Here is a 19,047-nt window from a genome sequence, read left to right as displayed (position 1 = left end):
ACTGCAAGCTCCGCCTCCCGGGTTCATGCCATTCTCCTGCCTCAGCTTCCCAAGTAGCTGGGACTACAGGTGCCCTCCACCATGCCCAGCTAATTTTTTTGTATTTTTAGTAGAGACGGGGTTTCACCGTGTTAGCTAGGATGGTCTTGATCTCTTGACCTCGTGATCCATCCGCCTCAGCCTCCCAAAGTGCTGGGATTATGTGTCTGTCCAAAAAAAAATTTTTTTAAGAGACAGTGTCTCACTGTGTGACACAGGCTTGTCTTGAATTCCTGGGCTCGAGCAATTCTTGGCATCTCAGCCTCCCAGAGTGCTGGGATTATAGGCATGAACCACTATGCCTGGCTCAGTAGAATATTTTAAGTAATTTTGTGTGTGAAAGTTTTGCCTACATTTTGACTTAGACCCATCACATGAGGTCAAGTATGGAATCTTCCACTTTGGGCATTGTGTTGGTGTTTAAAAAGTTTTGGATTTTGGAGCACTTGGGGATTTGGATGGTTATGCTCACCTTGTTTCATGATAGCCCAAGTACTAAATATTAAAGGAAAAATATCCATGTTCTGCACAAAAAGTGCCATGTGCCAGTAGTGGTGTGTTTACCATGCCACTTTGGAAAATATTTGTTAGGTTAATTTACCTTACTTAGTGCAAGCTTCCTGTTCTATATTTTCTTGAAAGAAAACTGACTGGGACTTTAAAAATAGTGCTTCTCAAACTTTTTGGCTTCCATATTTCTTTAATTTTCCATATCACTATTAAAAATTATTGAGGGCGCCAAAGTCCTGCTAAAGGATTATATCAATATTTACCATATTATAATCCAAAGCGAGGTTTTAAAGAAAACGTTACAGAGTTAAGAGTCGCTTTCTTGTACATTTTTGCAAATGTCTTTTAATGTTCCCTTTAGTGTAGTGGGAAGAATGGTGTTGTTTTATGTTTTGTAAATTTGTTTTGCTCTATAAAAAATGGTTGGCTTCCCACGTTTGCTTTTGCAGTCCATCTATTGCAGAAAGCTTTTTAATTAAAATGCATCAAAGAAGACCTGACTTTATACGGAGAAGTGATAAGGGAGGAGTATGTTAATAACCTTTAAAGATAATTGTGGATTTTTTTGATACTACTGTAAAACTTAAAAGTACTCTTACATTGAAATTAATTGGGTTGGCTGGGCATGGTGGCTTACACCTGTAATCACAGCACTTTGGGGGGTTGAGGCAGGTGGATCACTTGAGCTCAGGAGTTCAAGACCATCCCGAGTAACATGGTAAAACCCCATTTCTACAAAAAACACAAAAATTATCTGGGCGTGATGGTATGTGCCTATAGTTCCAGCTACCCTTGAGGCTGAGGCAGGAGGATTGCTTGAATCTGGGAGTCAGAGGCTGCGTGAGTTGAGATCACGCCATTGCACCCCAGCCTGGGCAACAGAGTGAGACTGACAAAGGAAAAAAAAAAAAAAAGAAATCCGCTGGGCTGCTTTGAATTTTGAATGGATTTTTTACCCATGCATGATGTTTTAGTGTTATGTACCAATCAGAAGAAAAATACTGATGCATTGGCCTAAGCAGATTATCCAAAATGCTAATGTATTTATTTTACAAAATTAAAAAGAAGTTACATGTCTTCATATTGATCTCATAGAAAATATCCGCCAAATACGCAAGCCAATAATTATAGTGTCTCTTATAAAAACCTTGTTCTGTGAAAAAAGTATTTCATTCAGCATGCACCTCAATTATGAATGCTTTTTCTTAAAATAACCATCCTACTTCAGAATGCAGCAGATGTACTTTGTGGACAAATCCTGTTTTATTGTGAAGAACATGAAAAAAGCATGTACCCATGGATAGAGATTTAATAAAATTAACTTTGACTGCTTCCTCCAGGTATTCATAGTTTAAAATTTTAAACTACAGTTTTATCCATGTGACAAATGCAGTGGTTACTAGTAAAAATTGGGCCCAAGTCTCTTGGCTTGTGCTATAGTGCTGGGACTTTTCCTAGCCATTACTTTTGCACCATTAAATGTAGTGAATGTTGATACAGAGAAAAGTCTGATGATAGTACTATAACTAACTGTACCTTAGTGCTGGGAAAACATGAAATAGTTGTGACTGTGCACTTCCTGAGTCTTGGGGACTCTTAGTATACTCCATGACCTACACGTTAAGAACCGCTGCAATGATGGAATGCTCTTTTGACATGTGGTTCTGGGAATTAGTCATACTTTGCCCGCTTTTTGGTCATCTGTTAATTTAAGTACACTTGAATTCGAAGCTTTCAGGAATACATATGTATAATTCTTTTCATGGAAAGGCATACAATCTTATAAATACCGCAAAGATAAGTTAAAATCTTGCCTTTTGTTAGGCTTCGACTGTTGGAATTCTTTTTTTTTTTTTTTTTTTTTTTTTTTTTTTTTTTTGGCTGTCTGGGACATGGAGATATGTTGGAATTTTTGAAGAATGAAAGTATCTCGTGAACGTCAAAAATTTTGTGAACTCCATTTCAGTAGAATCGTATAGGCTAGCTCAGCCACTTACTATCCATATGACCTTGACTAAGTTATTCAACAGCTTTGTGCCTCAGTTTCATTATGTCTAAAATGAGGTAACAGTAGGCCTACTTCATAGAGTTGAATCAATAATGTAAAACTGAGTTTTCATCATAGGTTTATTTTAGCGCACTGCAGTCTTTTGAGATGTTGGTTACAAATAAGTTGTTTTGACTTAAACAACAACTCTTAATTTTTTGTAATGTAATAAAGCATTATTTAAATTTGTAAAAATATCACATATACGCACTGGTTCTAACTTAAATTCTAATTTGAAGTGTTATTAAAAGTCATTCATAGAGGGAAGTAAGGGTTTTGTGTATTGCTTGTTGGGTGGGCACACAGTTGTGAATTTCCTCAAGTGATTCTTATTAATATTTGATAGATTTAGTGATAGTGAAGAATGCTGTATTTCATTTTACAAAATCATCCTAATATAATCTCTACCTCTTTTGCATTTTACTAGAAGTTTGTAGCGGTGGTTTTCTAGAAAGTAACAGCCTGAAGACATGACTAGGAAGCTGAAAATTTCTTTTGCCCCTTCTAAGATAGTTACAAAATGATGCCATCAAATTATACTCTTTTTTCTTAAGAGCAAAGCTGTGTAAAATAGTATTCAGTAATCATCTTTAAGATATTGTCAACATTACTAAATACAAGTATATATATATATTTAGTGAAAAATGCTGTAATGTGCCTCATGAATTGGTATTTTAATACAGTAATATGCTATAGTAACATGGAGTATTCTAAGATATTCTGATTATCTCATTTAGAGAAAGGTATTTTATAACTTGTACCGATTTATAATATACCACCAGAAGGGGAATGTTCGTGTTGAATAGTTAACTTAAAACCATAGATATTTTTGGTACATTGATATATTTCCCGTGAAATTTTCTTAATGACAATGGATTTAATAATAAAAGAAGGTACTTTGTGAATAATAAAGCTCGCACTATTCTAGAAAGTTATTCTAGAAAGTGATACATAGAGCTGAAAATACAAAGAGACAATAAAAGAGATTGTTTATGCCCTTTTTTCCTGCCAGTGAATCATAGGCCAATAGTTAAGGTATTAGGGTATATAAGGGGTAGTTGAAAATTGAAATCTCAAGCAGTGAGACTGTAAACAATTACCCTATATTAGTGGTTAGATATTGAATTCCTAACCTTTCATAGTGAAGACAAATTCAAAAGTAAAAATATAAATTGAAATCCTGTCCTCCTCAAAGGTCATGATTATGAAATCCATGTATTTTACTTGATGGTGCTGGTGTGTAACCAGCTTCTGAACAACGAAATGTCTACTATATTTGCTTGTTACAGATACTTATCTAGATACTATAGATATTATTTTTATAGCTAGAAGATTTTGGGTGTTTTGAAGCATTGTTAAGTTTTATCAGTAGGTTCTAAGAACCTATCAGTAGTTTCTAAGTAGTGATAAGGAAATGGCAGTTTGGTTTGGTTTATTGAAAGTAGTGATAACAGAAGCTTTATTTTAAAATAGTTTTCTAAATATAATGCTTGATGAGTAGCCAATTTTATATTACAGTCTAGCTTTTTTTTTTTTTTGAGACAGAGTTTTGCTCTCGTTGCCCAGGCTGGAGTGCAATAGTGCAATCTTGGTTCATTGCAACCCCCGCCTCCTGGGTTCAAGCGATTCTCCTACCTCAGCCTCCTGAGGAGGCAGGATTACAGGCATGTGCCACTACTGCCCAGCTAATTTTTTTGTATTATTAGTAGAGATGGGGTTTCTTTTTTCTTTTTTTTTTATGAGACGGAGTCTCTCTTTGTTGCCCAGGCTGGAGTACAGTGGTGCGATCTCGGCTCACTGCAACCTCTGCCTCCTGGGTTCCCGCAATTCTCCTGCCTCAGCCTCCCGAATAGTTGGGACTACGGGCGCCTGCCACCACACCTGGCTAATTTTTTTTGTATTTTTAGTAGAAACAGGGTTTCACCGTGTTAGCCAGGATGGTCTCAATCTCCTGGCCTCGTGATCCGCCCATCTCGGCCTCCCAAAGTGCTGGGATTACAGGCATGAGCCACCGCGCCCAACCTAGAGACAGGTTTCACCATGTTTGCCAGGCTGGTCTTGAACTCCTGACCTCAGGTGATCTGCCTGCCTCAGCCTCCCAAAGTGTTGGGATTACTGGCGTGAGCCACTGCACCCCGCCTCAGTCTAGCTTTTTTTGCAGATCAGCAATAGTATCCATTAATGGTCACAAATTTTATGATGAGAAATTTATTTTTAGGAAAGTTAAAACATGGCTTTTAGGGCTGGGCATTGTGGTTCACGTTTGTAATCCCAGCACATTGCGAGCGTGAGGCAGGAGGATTGCTTTAGCCCAGGAGTTAGATACCAGCCTGGTTGACATAGCGAGACCCTATCTCTACAAAAAAAAATTCAAAAATTCACCAGGCATGATGGTGCATGCTTGTCATCCCATCTATTCGGGAAGCTGAGGCAGGAGGATCACTTGAGCCCAGGAGTTCGAGGCTGCAGTGAGCTATCATGACGCCACTGCACTGCAGCCAGGGCAACAGAGCGAGGATCTCTGGGGAAAAAAAAAAAAAAAAATTAAGAAGCTTTTTAGAAAGATTGGTATTTAAATCTTCTAAATAATGTGAGAAAGCATTTTATCTCTTCATGATGGTGTTTTTGTTGTACCGTAGCTTCATTCATTGTACCGTAGCTTCATTAAGATTACCTTTGGACATCTCCATTTAAGTTAGGCAGTTTTTTTAAGGAGCCACTTGTGGCTTAATGGCAATTACGTTTCCATCATAGGCTTTTATTTTATTTCCAGCTTTATAGGTGCTTTTCAACAGTCTTTCGTATTATAAAATGGAACTTTAAATGAACATTTAGATTTTAATAAGATTGCTTTTCAAAAGTACAGTAATTATGCTTTCTTTAAACATTGCTGCATTTGTCTCATAATGGAATGTTTTTCATGATTGCTACATTTAACGGTTTTCTGTGATTGGAAATGGTCATCAAGTCAAAGTGAAAATTGCAATTTTCCTATGTTATCTTGAGAAATTTCACTTAGAGATTTCATTGAAGTTAATTCTATGTCACTATTGTTGGTAAATTAACAGCTTTTAGGAAGCAGTTTCTGTAATGAAATTTCAAATGTTCTGAATATTTCTGTTTTATAGTTAACTGTGTAATACTTTCATTCAGGTTTTCAAATAAAATTACTGCGCAGTTAAAGGAAAGCAATGTTATGTCGAGCTTTCAGTAATTGCTTGTGTGGGCTATCTATAGTCCCTGGATGGAATAATGCTTGAGTAGATGAATACAAATACATGAATGAATTATAATATTTAGACAATGAAGATTGTAACCTTATTTTTAGCATAATTCCCTAAAGCTATTTGTGTTATATGTTCAAATACATTTCAACATGAACTTGGTAACAGTCATTTCTATTTTAAGACTTCAGTGACCTGGGAGGAGAAAATAATTGGCTCTGGTGGTTATCATTACTAGATTTTCCTTTGCTTGGAATCTAGGCATGTGTCTTTCATCTGTTGGAATAAAAACATTAAAAATAATTTGTGATATATTTTATATAATCTGATTCATTAGTAATCTAATCTTGCAATATAAACTGGGTGCATTAAGCATTTGTAGTATATTAAGCCTGGGAGACTGAAGTTTCTTTTCAGCATTCTTATTAAGTTTATGATGATGGAAACTTTTCAAAATTTTTAATGGAAAATGATGTCCCAATTCACTCTTTTCTTTTTGATTTTAGATGGGAAATGTAAAGTCATAAGATCGATAGGTTGACTGTGACAACTATGTTTACTTACAGAGAGAACAGGAAATGAGAATGGGTGATATGGGTCCCCGTGGAGCAATAAACATGGGAGGTAGGGATTTGAAGCAAAAGGCTTTTGTAATTTTTCATTTTTGGGGGGACTGTTTATGCTGTTTGTGGTATCTACATATCAGTAAGAAACTAAAATACAGAACCAACATTTCTAAAGGTGAAATCTCTTACATCCATTAAACTGGAATACAATACAATTATATTAAAAATATATGTCTGGGAAGAAAATTCTCATTTTGTTTTTGTTTGAAGGCTAAAAGATGTGTTATACATTCATAGGCTTAATGAAAGAAACATATAAACCAGGTTGCGATACAGCCTGAAGGTAGTTTAGTCATTGCATTGTGTAATACAGCTCTGTCTTTGCAGTTTTAAAATCAAATTTTATGCCTTCTATTTGGCTTTTTTTTTTTGAGGCAGGACCTCACTCTGTTGCCCAGGCTGGAGTACAGTGGCACAAACTCGGCTTGCTGAAACCTCGACTTCCTGGGCTCAAGTGGTCCTTCCATCTTACCAAGTAGCTGGGACTACAGGCATGTGCCACCACGCCTGGCTTATTTTTTGTATTTTTAGTAGAGACAGGATTTCGCCTTGTTGCCCAGGATGGTCTCGAACTCCTGGGCTCAAGCAGTTTACCCCCATCAGCTTCCCAAAGTGCTGATATTCCAGGCATGAGCCACCTCGCCTGTCCTAATTGGACACTGGAAATTGATAGTTTCCAAGTTGGAAATTGATAGTTTCTGAGTTGTGTTTTTAGGTAGAGAGCGTTTTATACATTTCTATCTTAAACTAGCTTTTTGTGTAACTTTGAAGCTGTTTTCCTTCACTTTAATGAATATTGAACTTTTTTCCTTTAACCTACAGTGTTGTGCACAGAAGTGCACTCAGTGTTTGTAGTCTATAACTCATCAAGGGAATTACATGTGTGTCGCCAATGCATGTTTTAGAGTTGACTAAGCTTTTAAGAAAGCATATTAGCAACTTTAGTATGGATTTGCTCGTACAGCCAAGTTGCAAGGGAAATAATGCCAAGTAAATAACCTGAAGGAAAAGCAAGTGTGGCATATCGTAGGCCTTACTAACTTTGAAATTTGAAATGTCATACATTTAAAAGTTGGGTAAGGAATTAAATTTTATGAAATTAATTGTCCCACAAAAGCTGTCCCACATTAAATTGTCCCACAAAAGCTGTTATGAAGCTGAAAATCTTTATATAACTTAAAAGTACATAGTTTCAAAGATTACACTACCGTGGCAAACAATGTACTTAACATGCACACCCATTTATAAAATCAAGTGTGTTCTCAGCATATATAGTCTATCGAATGAAACTTAAGTCATGTGTGGAATGAACATTTTCCATGATCAGCTTTTTTTTCTTAAACTTCTGTTGCCAGTTTTTCAATACTACTAATCAGATAATGTAGAATCATATATTGCTGTTTACTTGGTCACTTTTTACCAACAAGTAGTTAGTGAATATCTCTGATATATGCAGGAAGCAAGAAACATGGCCCTTGCCCATAAAGAACTTAATTATGAAATTACTGCAGTGGATACGTGAAATAATTAATGAACCAAGAGTGTTCTAAATTATGAAGCATAATTGAGTATAATGATGTCCAAGTGGTCCAATATTTATGTCTTTTTTTAAGAGTAAATGCTGGGATGCTATTTAATATAATCCATGTAATTTTAAGGATTTTAGGAATAAGGTTATTGTAGATTATAGGCAGTTTAAAAGGCTGTTATCATTATTAGAATGACATTAACATTGGAGCTAAACTTTAAAATAGTATAAAACTTAAAACCACTTCTGATGGTGCAGAGATACTCTGCAATTTTATCAGAAGAAATATCAGAATATGCCTTTAGAGTCCTTATTTAGTTAGGAATTGAAGATAACTTAAAATTTTCGTGACATTTTATTCACCAGAGGACTTACTTACATTTTAGCACTTAACTCTCCTAAAGCCCAGTTTATCTAATTTTCTCTTCAGTCTTCATTCAATGTGAGACTTCATCATACTGGTTTTGTAGAGCTATTAATCATTATCATCCAGTTGGGTTGTTGAGAAGTTAAAACTGTCATAACTCATCAAGTTACATTGATGGAAAGTGGCAGCAGATTTTCTGGTGTATCACTAGTGTGTATAACCAAGCGAAACCTACATTATAATGCTACCTTTCTAGTAATCAGATAATGCTAACATTTCTTAGATCTTTAAATTTATTTATAGCTATGTGGTGGAAGATGTGAGTACTAAAAGTAAGGCTCTAAGTTAACCTGCTGTTAGTTGGAAATATTATTTTTGATTTTTTATACCCATAGTTGTATAGTTATATTCTGAACCCACCATTGTAAAATTACATTCTATTAAAGAGAAAGAGAGGAAAAAGAAAACTTCCGAACCCACCATTGTAAAATTACATTCCATTAAAGAGAAAGAGAGGAAAAAGAAACTTAGTTTGTTTTCTGGGGGATTGTTGAGGTAAGACGCCTCTTAGATACTGTTCTTATATTCTCTTCATGTCTAGATTGTAGAAATTATTAAAAATAGCTATTTAGGGCTATACTGAGGGAGCGGAAATATTCTTGATTAAAGTCTGTTTATCGGCAAGAGCATTTGGGGATGAAGGAAATAATTCCTTCCTATGAATTTGCTAGGTTTCTGGGGATTGGATTCAAAGAGCAGAAGTATGATGCCAGGGGCTGGTAAGGACTCAGCCATATAGAGATTTCAGCTGCATTATAATGTATATTTGAGAAATTGAGTTCTTATTATCAGAAAATTGACCTATGTAATGAAATACTAGAAGAAAACTCTAAATTAGAATGGCTTTGTTATGAATTTTTAATGATAAGTACTAACACTTAAAAGGGAAAAAATTTTTCAAAGAAAATGCCTAAAAATGTGTTGTATCTGAGCTCATCATATATGTAGTATTACAGTGCAAACACTATTAATATTAATGAGGTAGGTGGATTTTTTTAATGAAAAAACTTGAAATATTATCAGATTGTCCACATTTATGGAATTTAAGCTTGTCAGAAAGATCCAGATAGCTATATTAATATTTTATCTGTATTTGGTTGCGGTTGCTTTTAAAAATAAGTTTTCTTATAAGTCATTTCAATTTTTTGGTTTAGATTCCATATTTCAAAATAAAAAGTTAAAAAAAGAGTACCTTATGTAATTTAGCAAGGTATTCCATAAACTCAGGGAGGAAAAAAAAAAAACTAAGATGAGAGGCTAGTTATAATGATCTTTATTTATATATTGCAGGAAATGATTTCCTCTCTCACAACTTAGCATAATTTACTGCTAATATTTTTAGCCATGGGTTGAAAAAAATTAAGTGGTTTTGTAAGTGCTAATCCTTTGTTACTCATTTAAACTGTAAAATGTAGTCCCCATTGTTAGGGATTATTTGGTCTAAAAGCCTGCTATTACAAAATAATGGTGATGTCTCAAAGCTTGCAAACTGTTAGTCTCAAATGCCCTAAAATGATTTGATAGTTTCCTCCTTGATTTTATGTACGTTTGGCTTGGGGATGAAAATTCTAATTCTAGAGTGTAGGTAATGCCCTATTACAGAGTAGATAACGCATATCACATTCTTAAGGAGCGAAAATAATTTTGATAACGGTCTTGGTATATAGATTGCATAAATATTGTTAAATTTTTAATGTTTACTAAACTAAGATAGGACAGCTCTAAGTATAGATTGTTTTACATAGATGCGTTTAGCCCAGCCCCTGCTGGTAACCAAGGTCCTCCTCCAATGATGAGTATGAATATGAACAACAGAGCAACTATACCTGGCCCACCAATGGGTCCTGGTCCTGCCATGGGACCAGAAGGAGCCGCAAATATGGGAACTCCAATGATGCCAGATAATGGAGCAGTGGTAATGTATCATAAACATTATTTTGATTATATTCAGTAATGTACACTTCTGCATCAAGGATAACTTCACACTTAATATAATTTGGTATCATTTGTTTTGGCAGCCAATGAAGAAGAAAATTTTGTGACATCATATATTGATTTGTTACAGATAGTTTTTTTTTTTTTTTTGAGACAGAGTCTCGCACTGTTGCCCAGGCTGGTGTGCATGGCACGATCTTGGCTTGCTGCAACCTCCACCTTCCAGGTTCAAGCAATTCTCCTGCCTCAGCCTCCCGAGTAGTTGGGGCTACAGGCGTGCGCCACCATGCCAGGCTAATTTTTGTATTTTTAGTAGAGACAGGGTTTCACTATGTTGGCCAGGCTGGTCTCAAACTCCTGACCTCGTGATCCGCCCGCCTCGGCCTCCCAAAGTGCTGGGATTACAGGCGTGAGCCACTGCGTCCAGCTGAGATAGTTTTTAAGTAGTCCAAGAATTAGGATTACTGTCTGTGGCATGCTGTGGTACCTCAGTATATAGCAAATGCATATGTTAATTACAGATATTTTTCTGTGCTTTTTAATTTGTTTCCATCTTTTACCAGCATTCTAACGTTCAAGCATTTTATGATAGTGTTCTTTTCCTGTGTGGACTCCTTATATTTGATGGGGACAAAAGTCCAATATGTATGAACACAGTTTTCAGTAAATATTTTTGATAAAAATATTACCTGTCATGATTTATTGCAAAGAATTTGGCTATAAATTAACATTAAAGTTTTTGTGTATTTCCAAACCACCATTGTGGCATTCTTTTCACAGAATTTTAAATTATATTTAGTAAATTTAAAGTAGACAGTTTTTTGTCTTGATCTGAGAGTGTGAAGATATCTTTGTGTGGATTAAATACTATGAAAACAAGGTTTTTCAGTTGTAATTTTTATTATATTTAAATATATTAGTAGCAAGAATGATACCTTTTATCATTTCTATTAAAGTCTGTCACTATATAAATCGGACTTTAGGCAAACCGTTTTCTCATTTAGTGTTTGTTAATGCTTGTTGTAAATAACATTTTGAAAGGGAAATTGTTTGGTTATCTATTTTGAAAAGGCAGTTTAGTTTTGAAACTACTATATGAAATCTTGAGGCGCCAATGCTGCTAAGAAAGAAAGAAAGCACTGCCTGTTAGACTCAGACCTGTCATCAGTTGTAAATCCATCGTGATCAGAGGCATTAAAAGCAATGCATTGTATGTCTTAGAGTTGAATGCAGCATTTATCATTATTTTATTTGCTTCAAGAATTTGGAGAAATTGGACATGCTGGCAGTTGGATTTTTTAAAATGATAGTTTATACAGGGAGATAAGGAGGCAGTGCACGGCTACTATGAACAGATGGCGCTTAACACAGTGATTGCATTTATTTCCTTCAGTAGAGGCTTTATTTTGTAGTGATATGTTTGAAAGCTAGTAAAAACTTATACTACTTTGGTTAAGTTTTTGTGTGGCATATAATCATCAATAGAAACATAGAAGTAACATTAACTGTCCCATTTTTTTATTGTCTCCCTGAAATTGTAAACTTTATTTAAATATCACCCTTGGTCTGTTTTGCACTGACATTTTACTGCTACACTTCAGGGAGTTCTATCCAACCTTTCAGATTAATATGTATGATTATTGTGAAGTTTTTCAAAATACTTAATTCAGATGTTTAAGTGTGCTTATTAGTGCATGTTATTACATTAATTTTTAAAACTATTTTCCCATGATAATCTTTCAAGGAAAACACTCTCAGAAGTTTCCATACTGAAATCATAATTCTTTGTGTATGTTTGTATTAGTGCTTTCTATCTTCAAGGAATTGATGTAAAGATTTTTTTTTAGAATGTTTACTTTTAAAAAACCGAATTGATGCTGCTCCCCAGTTTTATTTCTCTGATTTTTTTAAGAACGTATTTTTCTTACATAGCGTAGTTTCATGCAATATAAACTTTTGAAAAAAGGAATCAGAGATTTATTATAATATTGTTTAGGCTTAAGATTACATTTGCTTCTGTCACGAAATCAGTTCTTTGTTCTTTAAATTGGGGCATAGCATTAGCAATATGTAAATCTTCAGATGCTGCATTTTTTTTAAAAAAAACATAGTAACTAATTAAATTGCTCCTTTCTTCCTTCTATGTGTGATCCTGATTCTGCTGGACTTTCTGCTGAACTTCATGACACCACCACTTGGGATTTTGCCAATTTTTCTTGTCACTTATATTTGGCGTGTTCCAAATGGACTTCATATTCTATTCCTTATTGTGTGGTATCATAGCACAATGACAGATTTCCTCAAGGACCGCCATCTCAGATGGGTTCACCTATGGGGAGTAGAACAGGTTCTGAAACCCCTCAAGCACCAATGAGTGGTGTAGGTCCTGTGAGTGGTGGTCCTGGTGGCTTTGGTAGAGGAAGTCAAGGGGGCAACTTTGAAGGCCCTAATAAGCGTCGTAGATATTAAACATTCGTTCATTCCTGGCTATCTAGAAAAAAAAAAGTCAGTGGTATGCCTTTATACTTTTACCTGTTATCTGGAAGAAATGGTTTTATTGTTAATGTATGTAGACTTAAAAGTTTTTTTTTTTTGTAAAACTTGAGGTTTTTGTATTTTTCTTTATTCATGAGCTTTGTAGATTAGAATGGTAATGATGCTCATCATTTTGAATGTTGAAATGTGTTTGTGACTTTAGCTAAATATAAGTATTCCATAGTACTGTGAAATCTATGTAGTTACTTAATCTCAATAAAGAAATCATTTTGGATAATTTAAAACTGTTATTAGTGGTATTCTCTTACGGTCTTACTAAACTTTGCTGTAACAGTAATGCTTTGGTTGCTTTAACTAATCCTATCATTAAAAATGAAAATGATTTTGCTTTTTAATTTGCGCAAGTAGCACTAAAGATAGAAGCTTAATTAATGAAAGCTAATGCCAATAAGGGGTAGATAGAGTAGTATATGTGGGGGTGGGAGGGTATGGGAGTTTAATTTGTATAAACCACTGATGTTCTGTGAAATCGGAATTTCCAGGTACATTTCATATAGATTCTGAATATTCAGGTATTCTGAGACAGATTATTAAGGATATCTTTGTCCTGTGCTGATTTTTCCAAATAAATCTTTTTCATCTTGAAAAAAACTGTTTGAAGGCAAATCTCTTTTGCTTATAAAAAATAATGTCTAGTTTTAAACATATCTGCCATTATTTATTTGGTTTCAATATCTAGACCTTACCCGATTATTATCGTACAGTTAGTGTTAAACATTCTTTAAAATAAAACAATACTGTTGGGTTGGCTGTGAAGTGAGGATTTGCTGTGTGATTTGTGGTGAATTAGGCATTTCTTGAGAATGTAGGTTTCTAGAAGTATTAAAAGATGGCTTGACTCTGCAGTGTTGTAAATATTTCCCTAAAATTTGGACATTTCTCCAGTAAAACTTGTCTGATGGGTTAGGACCATTTGTCTCCAAGGAATGGCAGTGGTTTTCTTTTTAATTGTTTGTTTGTGTTTTTCAAGATAATGCTGAGACATCCAAGGAGTACAGTTCAAGAGGTGATTTTAAAAAGCAGATAATTACTTGAGAATGGCTAGGGTCATTGGAATCTGATTAGCTCCTTTTACTATCAAATACCTATTTTGATTTTCAATACTAGGGAGAAACTGATTTTATCACATTATAATGTTTATTGCAAAACAAAGTCATAACTCTTTAAAAATGTGTATGTTGGTCATGTTTATTTAAAATTACATTTAAGGAATCATATATGACTCATACCACAAATGTAATTCATCAGACACTGATCATAGCATAGCTATTTCTCATAAAACATCACTATGGTTTGCTATATCATGCTTTCAGCACCTTTCTGAAAGATAATATGCTATTTTAAAATAAACGGTATGTAAATAGTGGTGTCTGTTTTGCTGGAAGGTGTAGTTTGGAAAGAAACAATTTAAATTTTGCATAAAAGCAGTTGGTTGTAAAGCATAATTGATGCATTCTTTTATACTAATTAAAATTTTCATACGTACTCTTTCATGTTCTGCTATTTTTTTGATACACAGTGTGGATGGAACTATTTTCCAAAATTTGTGGTATTCATAGGCTTTTGTTTTTGACAGTTCTTTGAAAACATGATTTGGAGATTGTAAAATAATAGTCAAAGACTATTCTTATGTTTCTCATAAGTATGAGGTGATGGAGAGTGGGATTTGCTTTAATTTGTGACATTAATTGGGGTATGGGGAGTTTTAACATTGATTACAGTTTTTCAGTGATATCTATTGCACTTAAATCTACCTTTCCCGTCATCTATATTTTATTCATATAATTCTCAGGTAATTTTTAGCATTGTATTTCACTTCAAAGCTGAAATATGATTGAGAGAAACTTAATCCTTTGATGTTAAACCAAGGTACCTTTGGCCAAGGCTGTGAAATTCTGTATGATTCATTCAAGAACACTCGAAGGCCAGTGCACAAAAAGATGTCTTAATCTCCTGAACATCCTAGTGTCCAGGCTCAACTCTGGCACCAAGAACAGAGTTCTACACAACTTTTTCCCGGCATCAAGAAAATCCTTGTTCCGGCTTTACCAAGTTTACGCTGGGAGCAGTCAGCTTCTGAGTGACAGTCAAGTGGAGCAGCTTTGAACTCCTAGTTATTCCGTGTTTTTAGTGTTTTTGTATAGTTAAACTTTGTGGCTGGTTCAGTCAATTTTTTTTCTTGTGAATTAGTATACCAAGGAAGATTTTTGAATATCATCTGCTTAAAAGTGGTAGATACAAAAATAAAGAGGAAATTCAGTAGTGTTAGCTTTCTAAGTAAGTGTGAAGTTGTCATATATGCTATCTTTTTTTATAAAAAGTAATATGAAACAATTTTAATATATAACAATATTATGATAGTTTGTGTGATGATTTGAAGTACTGAGTTTAAAGTCTTCAGGACTTAATGTTTCATGTGCTACTTGTAATTAGTATGTATAAAATAAAGGAACACCTGTTTTCCTAATAGTTTTATTCTAGTACTCTATGTTGTTGGAATTTCCCCCATTTTTGTATATTTTGTAAATAAATGCATATTTTTTTCTTGACAGATGCAGATTTTAAAAAACTGATTCACTTGTGTTTTTGCAAAATTCAATTTGCCATTCTTTCTTGAGGTTTTTTTTTATTTTTCTGTGTGAAATCAGTGCTGAGCACTTAGTGAAAGAGATTGAATATTTTTAACCCTGAAATATCAATAATATTAGGGGAACAATATCTGTTTTAGCTGGAATTGCCATTTAATAAAAATAGGAATTGTAAACAAGGACAGTGACTGAAACTTTGGCTCTTGTTTTTCAAACACTATTTGAAATAATACCTTTACAGTTTGTTGAGAAACATACTTGTTGAATATTTCAGTAACTTGCTACTTACATGTAGAGTCTCTAATAATTGCTAAATAGCAATGTGAATGATTAGTAGTCATTAATTAGTAAATGGGGATTAGGTTGATCATTACAACATAGATTCTGAATGAGAAAAAGGACATATGTGATTGAAATCAAGTAAGTTTTGTGAAAGGATGTGATCATATTATGGTAAAAGCTTTAAAAAGGGTTGAGATTTAGTGTCAGATGGTATTAGTGAAAAATAAATGGGCCACATCATTTTGAAAAAATGAAGTTCCTGGGGAGTAAGGTATTATTTAAGTGTTTTCTGTAGGTGTTCAGAGTTTTGTTACAACATCTAATGTGTTAAAATATATTTCTGAGGTGTCAGAGGATAGCAGTGATATAAAAAGTCAGACTTCTTATTTTCAAGAATAAGGCAGTAAATATCCATATACATATCTTCTAATTCAACAGTTATTCATGTTTTCCTGTGTTCATAGATGTTTTTAGGCATGGACTTTTTGGGGGGATGGCAAACTACTTTAAAGTAAGTAGCAGGCTTGATGTTACTTGTCCCCTAAATATTTCAACACATGCCTCCAAAAACAACATTTTTCGGTTAATTTCATACTGATGAAGATTCATTTCTTGAAATCGAAGAGTCCACCTCTTAAGTTATGTAGCCCAGCATGGAAACATTTCATTGTAAGCAAATCATATGATTCAATGAATTGGGAGTAGTCTTATACTTTACAAGAGCATTTTGTTTCCAGCAGCTTTCATTACTGAAGTTTAAAAATTAAAATCATTTTTCTCTGTTCACTTTACATGTTTTTCTGGTGGTGTAAAATGAAGTATGTCTGCCATTTCCTAAGTGAGTATCCATCAGTTAATTTATGGACTGTTACTCTGGGGAAATAACGAAAAAAAAATGCAGAAAAAAATTTATAGTGTCTAATGTTTAAAATCTGGAGTTTTTTAAATACCAGAAGCTGAGATGAGCCTGGGCAGTTGTAGTGAGACCTCGTCTCTACAAAAAATAAAAAAAAATTTAAAAATAAATATCAAAAGTAGTGTCTTCCATGTGTTGTGAGAATATTTTGAATTTGTTTTTGTTTCCTTGATTATGGAATAACTATTAATGATTGAAATTTGAAGCTTGTAAGACAGTGTTTAAAGGCTTACCACAAAACTTGTTTTCTGATTTTATTTGACCTTTTTTTCTGTAAAACCGTTTAGAATATAAATACCTCTAAGGGTTCCTCTTTGTTGAAACTTACTATTTGATTACACTTTTTTTTACCTGATGAAATTAACACTGTATGTGTTTTTTCTATTTTATGACATTTTTTCCTTTTGAATAACAGAAGTCTGTTATTTCCAGATTGAAGATACTGAAATTCTTAATGTTATATAGCCAGAGTTTATACATACACATTAAACAAAATCTTTTTCAAGAAAATTTTATGGCTTCAGTTACCATTGTCACTATCAGTTCCCTCCTCTGCGAAAGATCCTGTATTTTTAAAAGAAGTTTGTCAGAATTGTTCTTTTTAAATGTGCCTTTCTCATTTAATCAGATGAACTTTAAAAGAGATGGTATTCTGCTTGTACACATAAATAAAATTTCAGTTCTGTCTTGTGGAATATAAATCACTCAAATTTCACGTGAGGTAGTTCAGTCTCAAAATTAAGAATAGAATTAGAATTAAGTAGGTTCAAGTGGAAATGTACTTAGTTTGAACACATTTCATTTTAGATTTTCTTCATATTTTAATATAAAATTAGTCAATAAGACATTATTCATTAAATATGAGGTCCTACATTGTGTTGATAGTAATATAAGTGGACCTTATATTTTTTAAATGCTTTGTATAAGTGTTTTGTTGATGGTGTTGAAGACTTTGAAATAGATACCTTAATCTAAATTTTATCTTAATTTTTATTTTTATTTCATTGTCTAAATTTTTATCTAAAATTTTTTCTAGCTCTTTATTACACCAAGACAACTTCACATTTTTATTTATATATTGTACATCTCATGTAAGGAATTATGCGTATATAAGCTAGTGTCATAACTTAAGTAGCCACATTCATTCAGTATGTTTTATGTTTTCTCTCTGACTGGATCTCTGATACATTCTTTCCTGTTCTAGCTGCTTTTATGCAAAAGGGCATTATATGTTTGTCAATCAACCAGGCTTCTGTGACTGTTTAGAAGAATTATGTAAATATATAATCCTGTGCCTGTTCACTTTGCCATGTTTGGAATACAATTTATTTACATTATTATCTTTATGGTTATTTAAATAATTTACTTTTTGCAAGTTATTTGTATTATTTATTACGTGAAAATTGAGAAAACATCTTAGTGTACCTTTCGTGATTAACTTTTCCTCAGGATATTTTTACATTATTAGATAATGTAAATCAGTATTAAGTTTCAGACATTCTTTAGATTTAAATATGTTGCCTGGTGTTTTTATGTATTGAGAAAAAGTAAACTAAATTCTACATAGTCATTCTGTATGACTTTTAGTAATTTCTGACCTTTTTGGTGTTAGAGGCAATAATAGTAAGTTGCTTAGTTGTTAATCACTGTATGTTAATTCTTTGAGTTGATTAGAAAATATGTTCCCAGACTTGAATGCTTTACACATTAGGATAACTTTGGAGTGAGAAGTTCAGATAACTGAAAATGGTAATGGGAGTAATTGTCTACAAAAACTTTTCTTAGTCATATAAGATTTTATGAGGTGCCATGTCATTCAGAATTTCACTATATCCATTAATTCATTGTAACAGCATGTATCAAGGGGACCTACTGTGTATTGGTTAGTTTTCTCGGGCTTAAGATACAACAGTGGAAAAAAACTTGTCCTCTAAATTAAGGGACAGCAGCCACAGACATCCTTCTGAAGTTAGTGGTTCTCACACTTGAGCATGCATTAGAATCACCTGGGAGGCTCATTCAAACACAGATCTCTGGACTTTATTCCAGAGTGGTCTGTAGGCCTCAGGTGGAGCCAAATAACGTTAATTTCTAGTAAGTTCCTATGTGATGACGCTGCTACTGTTGGTAAGCACCCCTTTGAGCATCTGTTTTCAGATATTGTGCCTCAAAAGAGGCTATTCTGATTGTGATTTTTGTTGCTGTAGTTGACTGTCCCAGTACACTGTAGATTGGATAAGATCCCTGACAATCAAAACACCCTCAGACATTTACAGCTATTGCCAGTTGATAAGCACTGCAAAAGTCCATTATTTCTGACTAGGAAACATATTAGCTATTGAGTGTTATTTAATGCATAAATTCATTTA

The 19,047-nt window shown here is 33.8% G+C and overlaps 1 protein-coding gene across 16 annotated transcripts in view; it reads left to right on the top strand.

Moving 5' to 3' along the window:
* Positions 1-19,047, top strand: part of PSPC1 (paraspeckle component 1) — a 106,577-nt gene that overhangs the window by 65,758 nt on the left and 21,772 nt on the right. For 4 of the 16 annotated variants that reach the window (XR_010109660.1, XR_010109658.1, XR_010109659.1 and 1 more), the window contains 2 exons: positions 6,387-6,444; positions 10,147-10,316. The exons of 8 other annotated variants lie outside the window; for them this stretch is intronic. Coding sequence is in view for 2 of the 8 variants with exons in the window: in XM_003832998.5 (XP_003833046.2) it covers positions 6,387-6,444; positions 10,147-10,316; positions 12,620-12,805 (414 nt within the window). In the remaining 6 variants the exon portion in view is untranslated. Of the gene's footprint in view, positions 1-6,386; positions 6,445-10,146; positions 10,317-12,619; positions 13,117-16,581; positions 16,601-19,047 lie in introns of those variants that run through there. 4 more of the 16 variants (XM_003832998.5, XM_034936383.3, XR_008954733.2 and 1 more) reach the window with 2 other exon arrangements.

This window comes from Pan paniscus, chromosome 14 (assembly GCF_029289425.2).
Source record: "Pan paniscus chromosome 14, NHGRI_mPanPan1-v2.0_pri, whole genome shotgun sequence".
NCBI lineage: Eukaryota > Metazoa > Chordata > Mammalia > Primates > Hominidae > Pan > Pan paniscus.
Note: the sequence above shows the minus strand (reverse complement) of the source record. Positions and strands in the feature narration are given on the sequence as shown.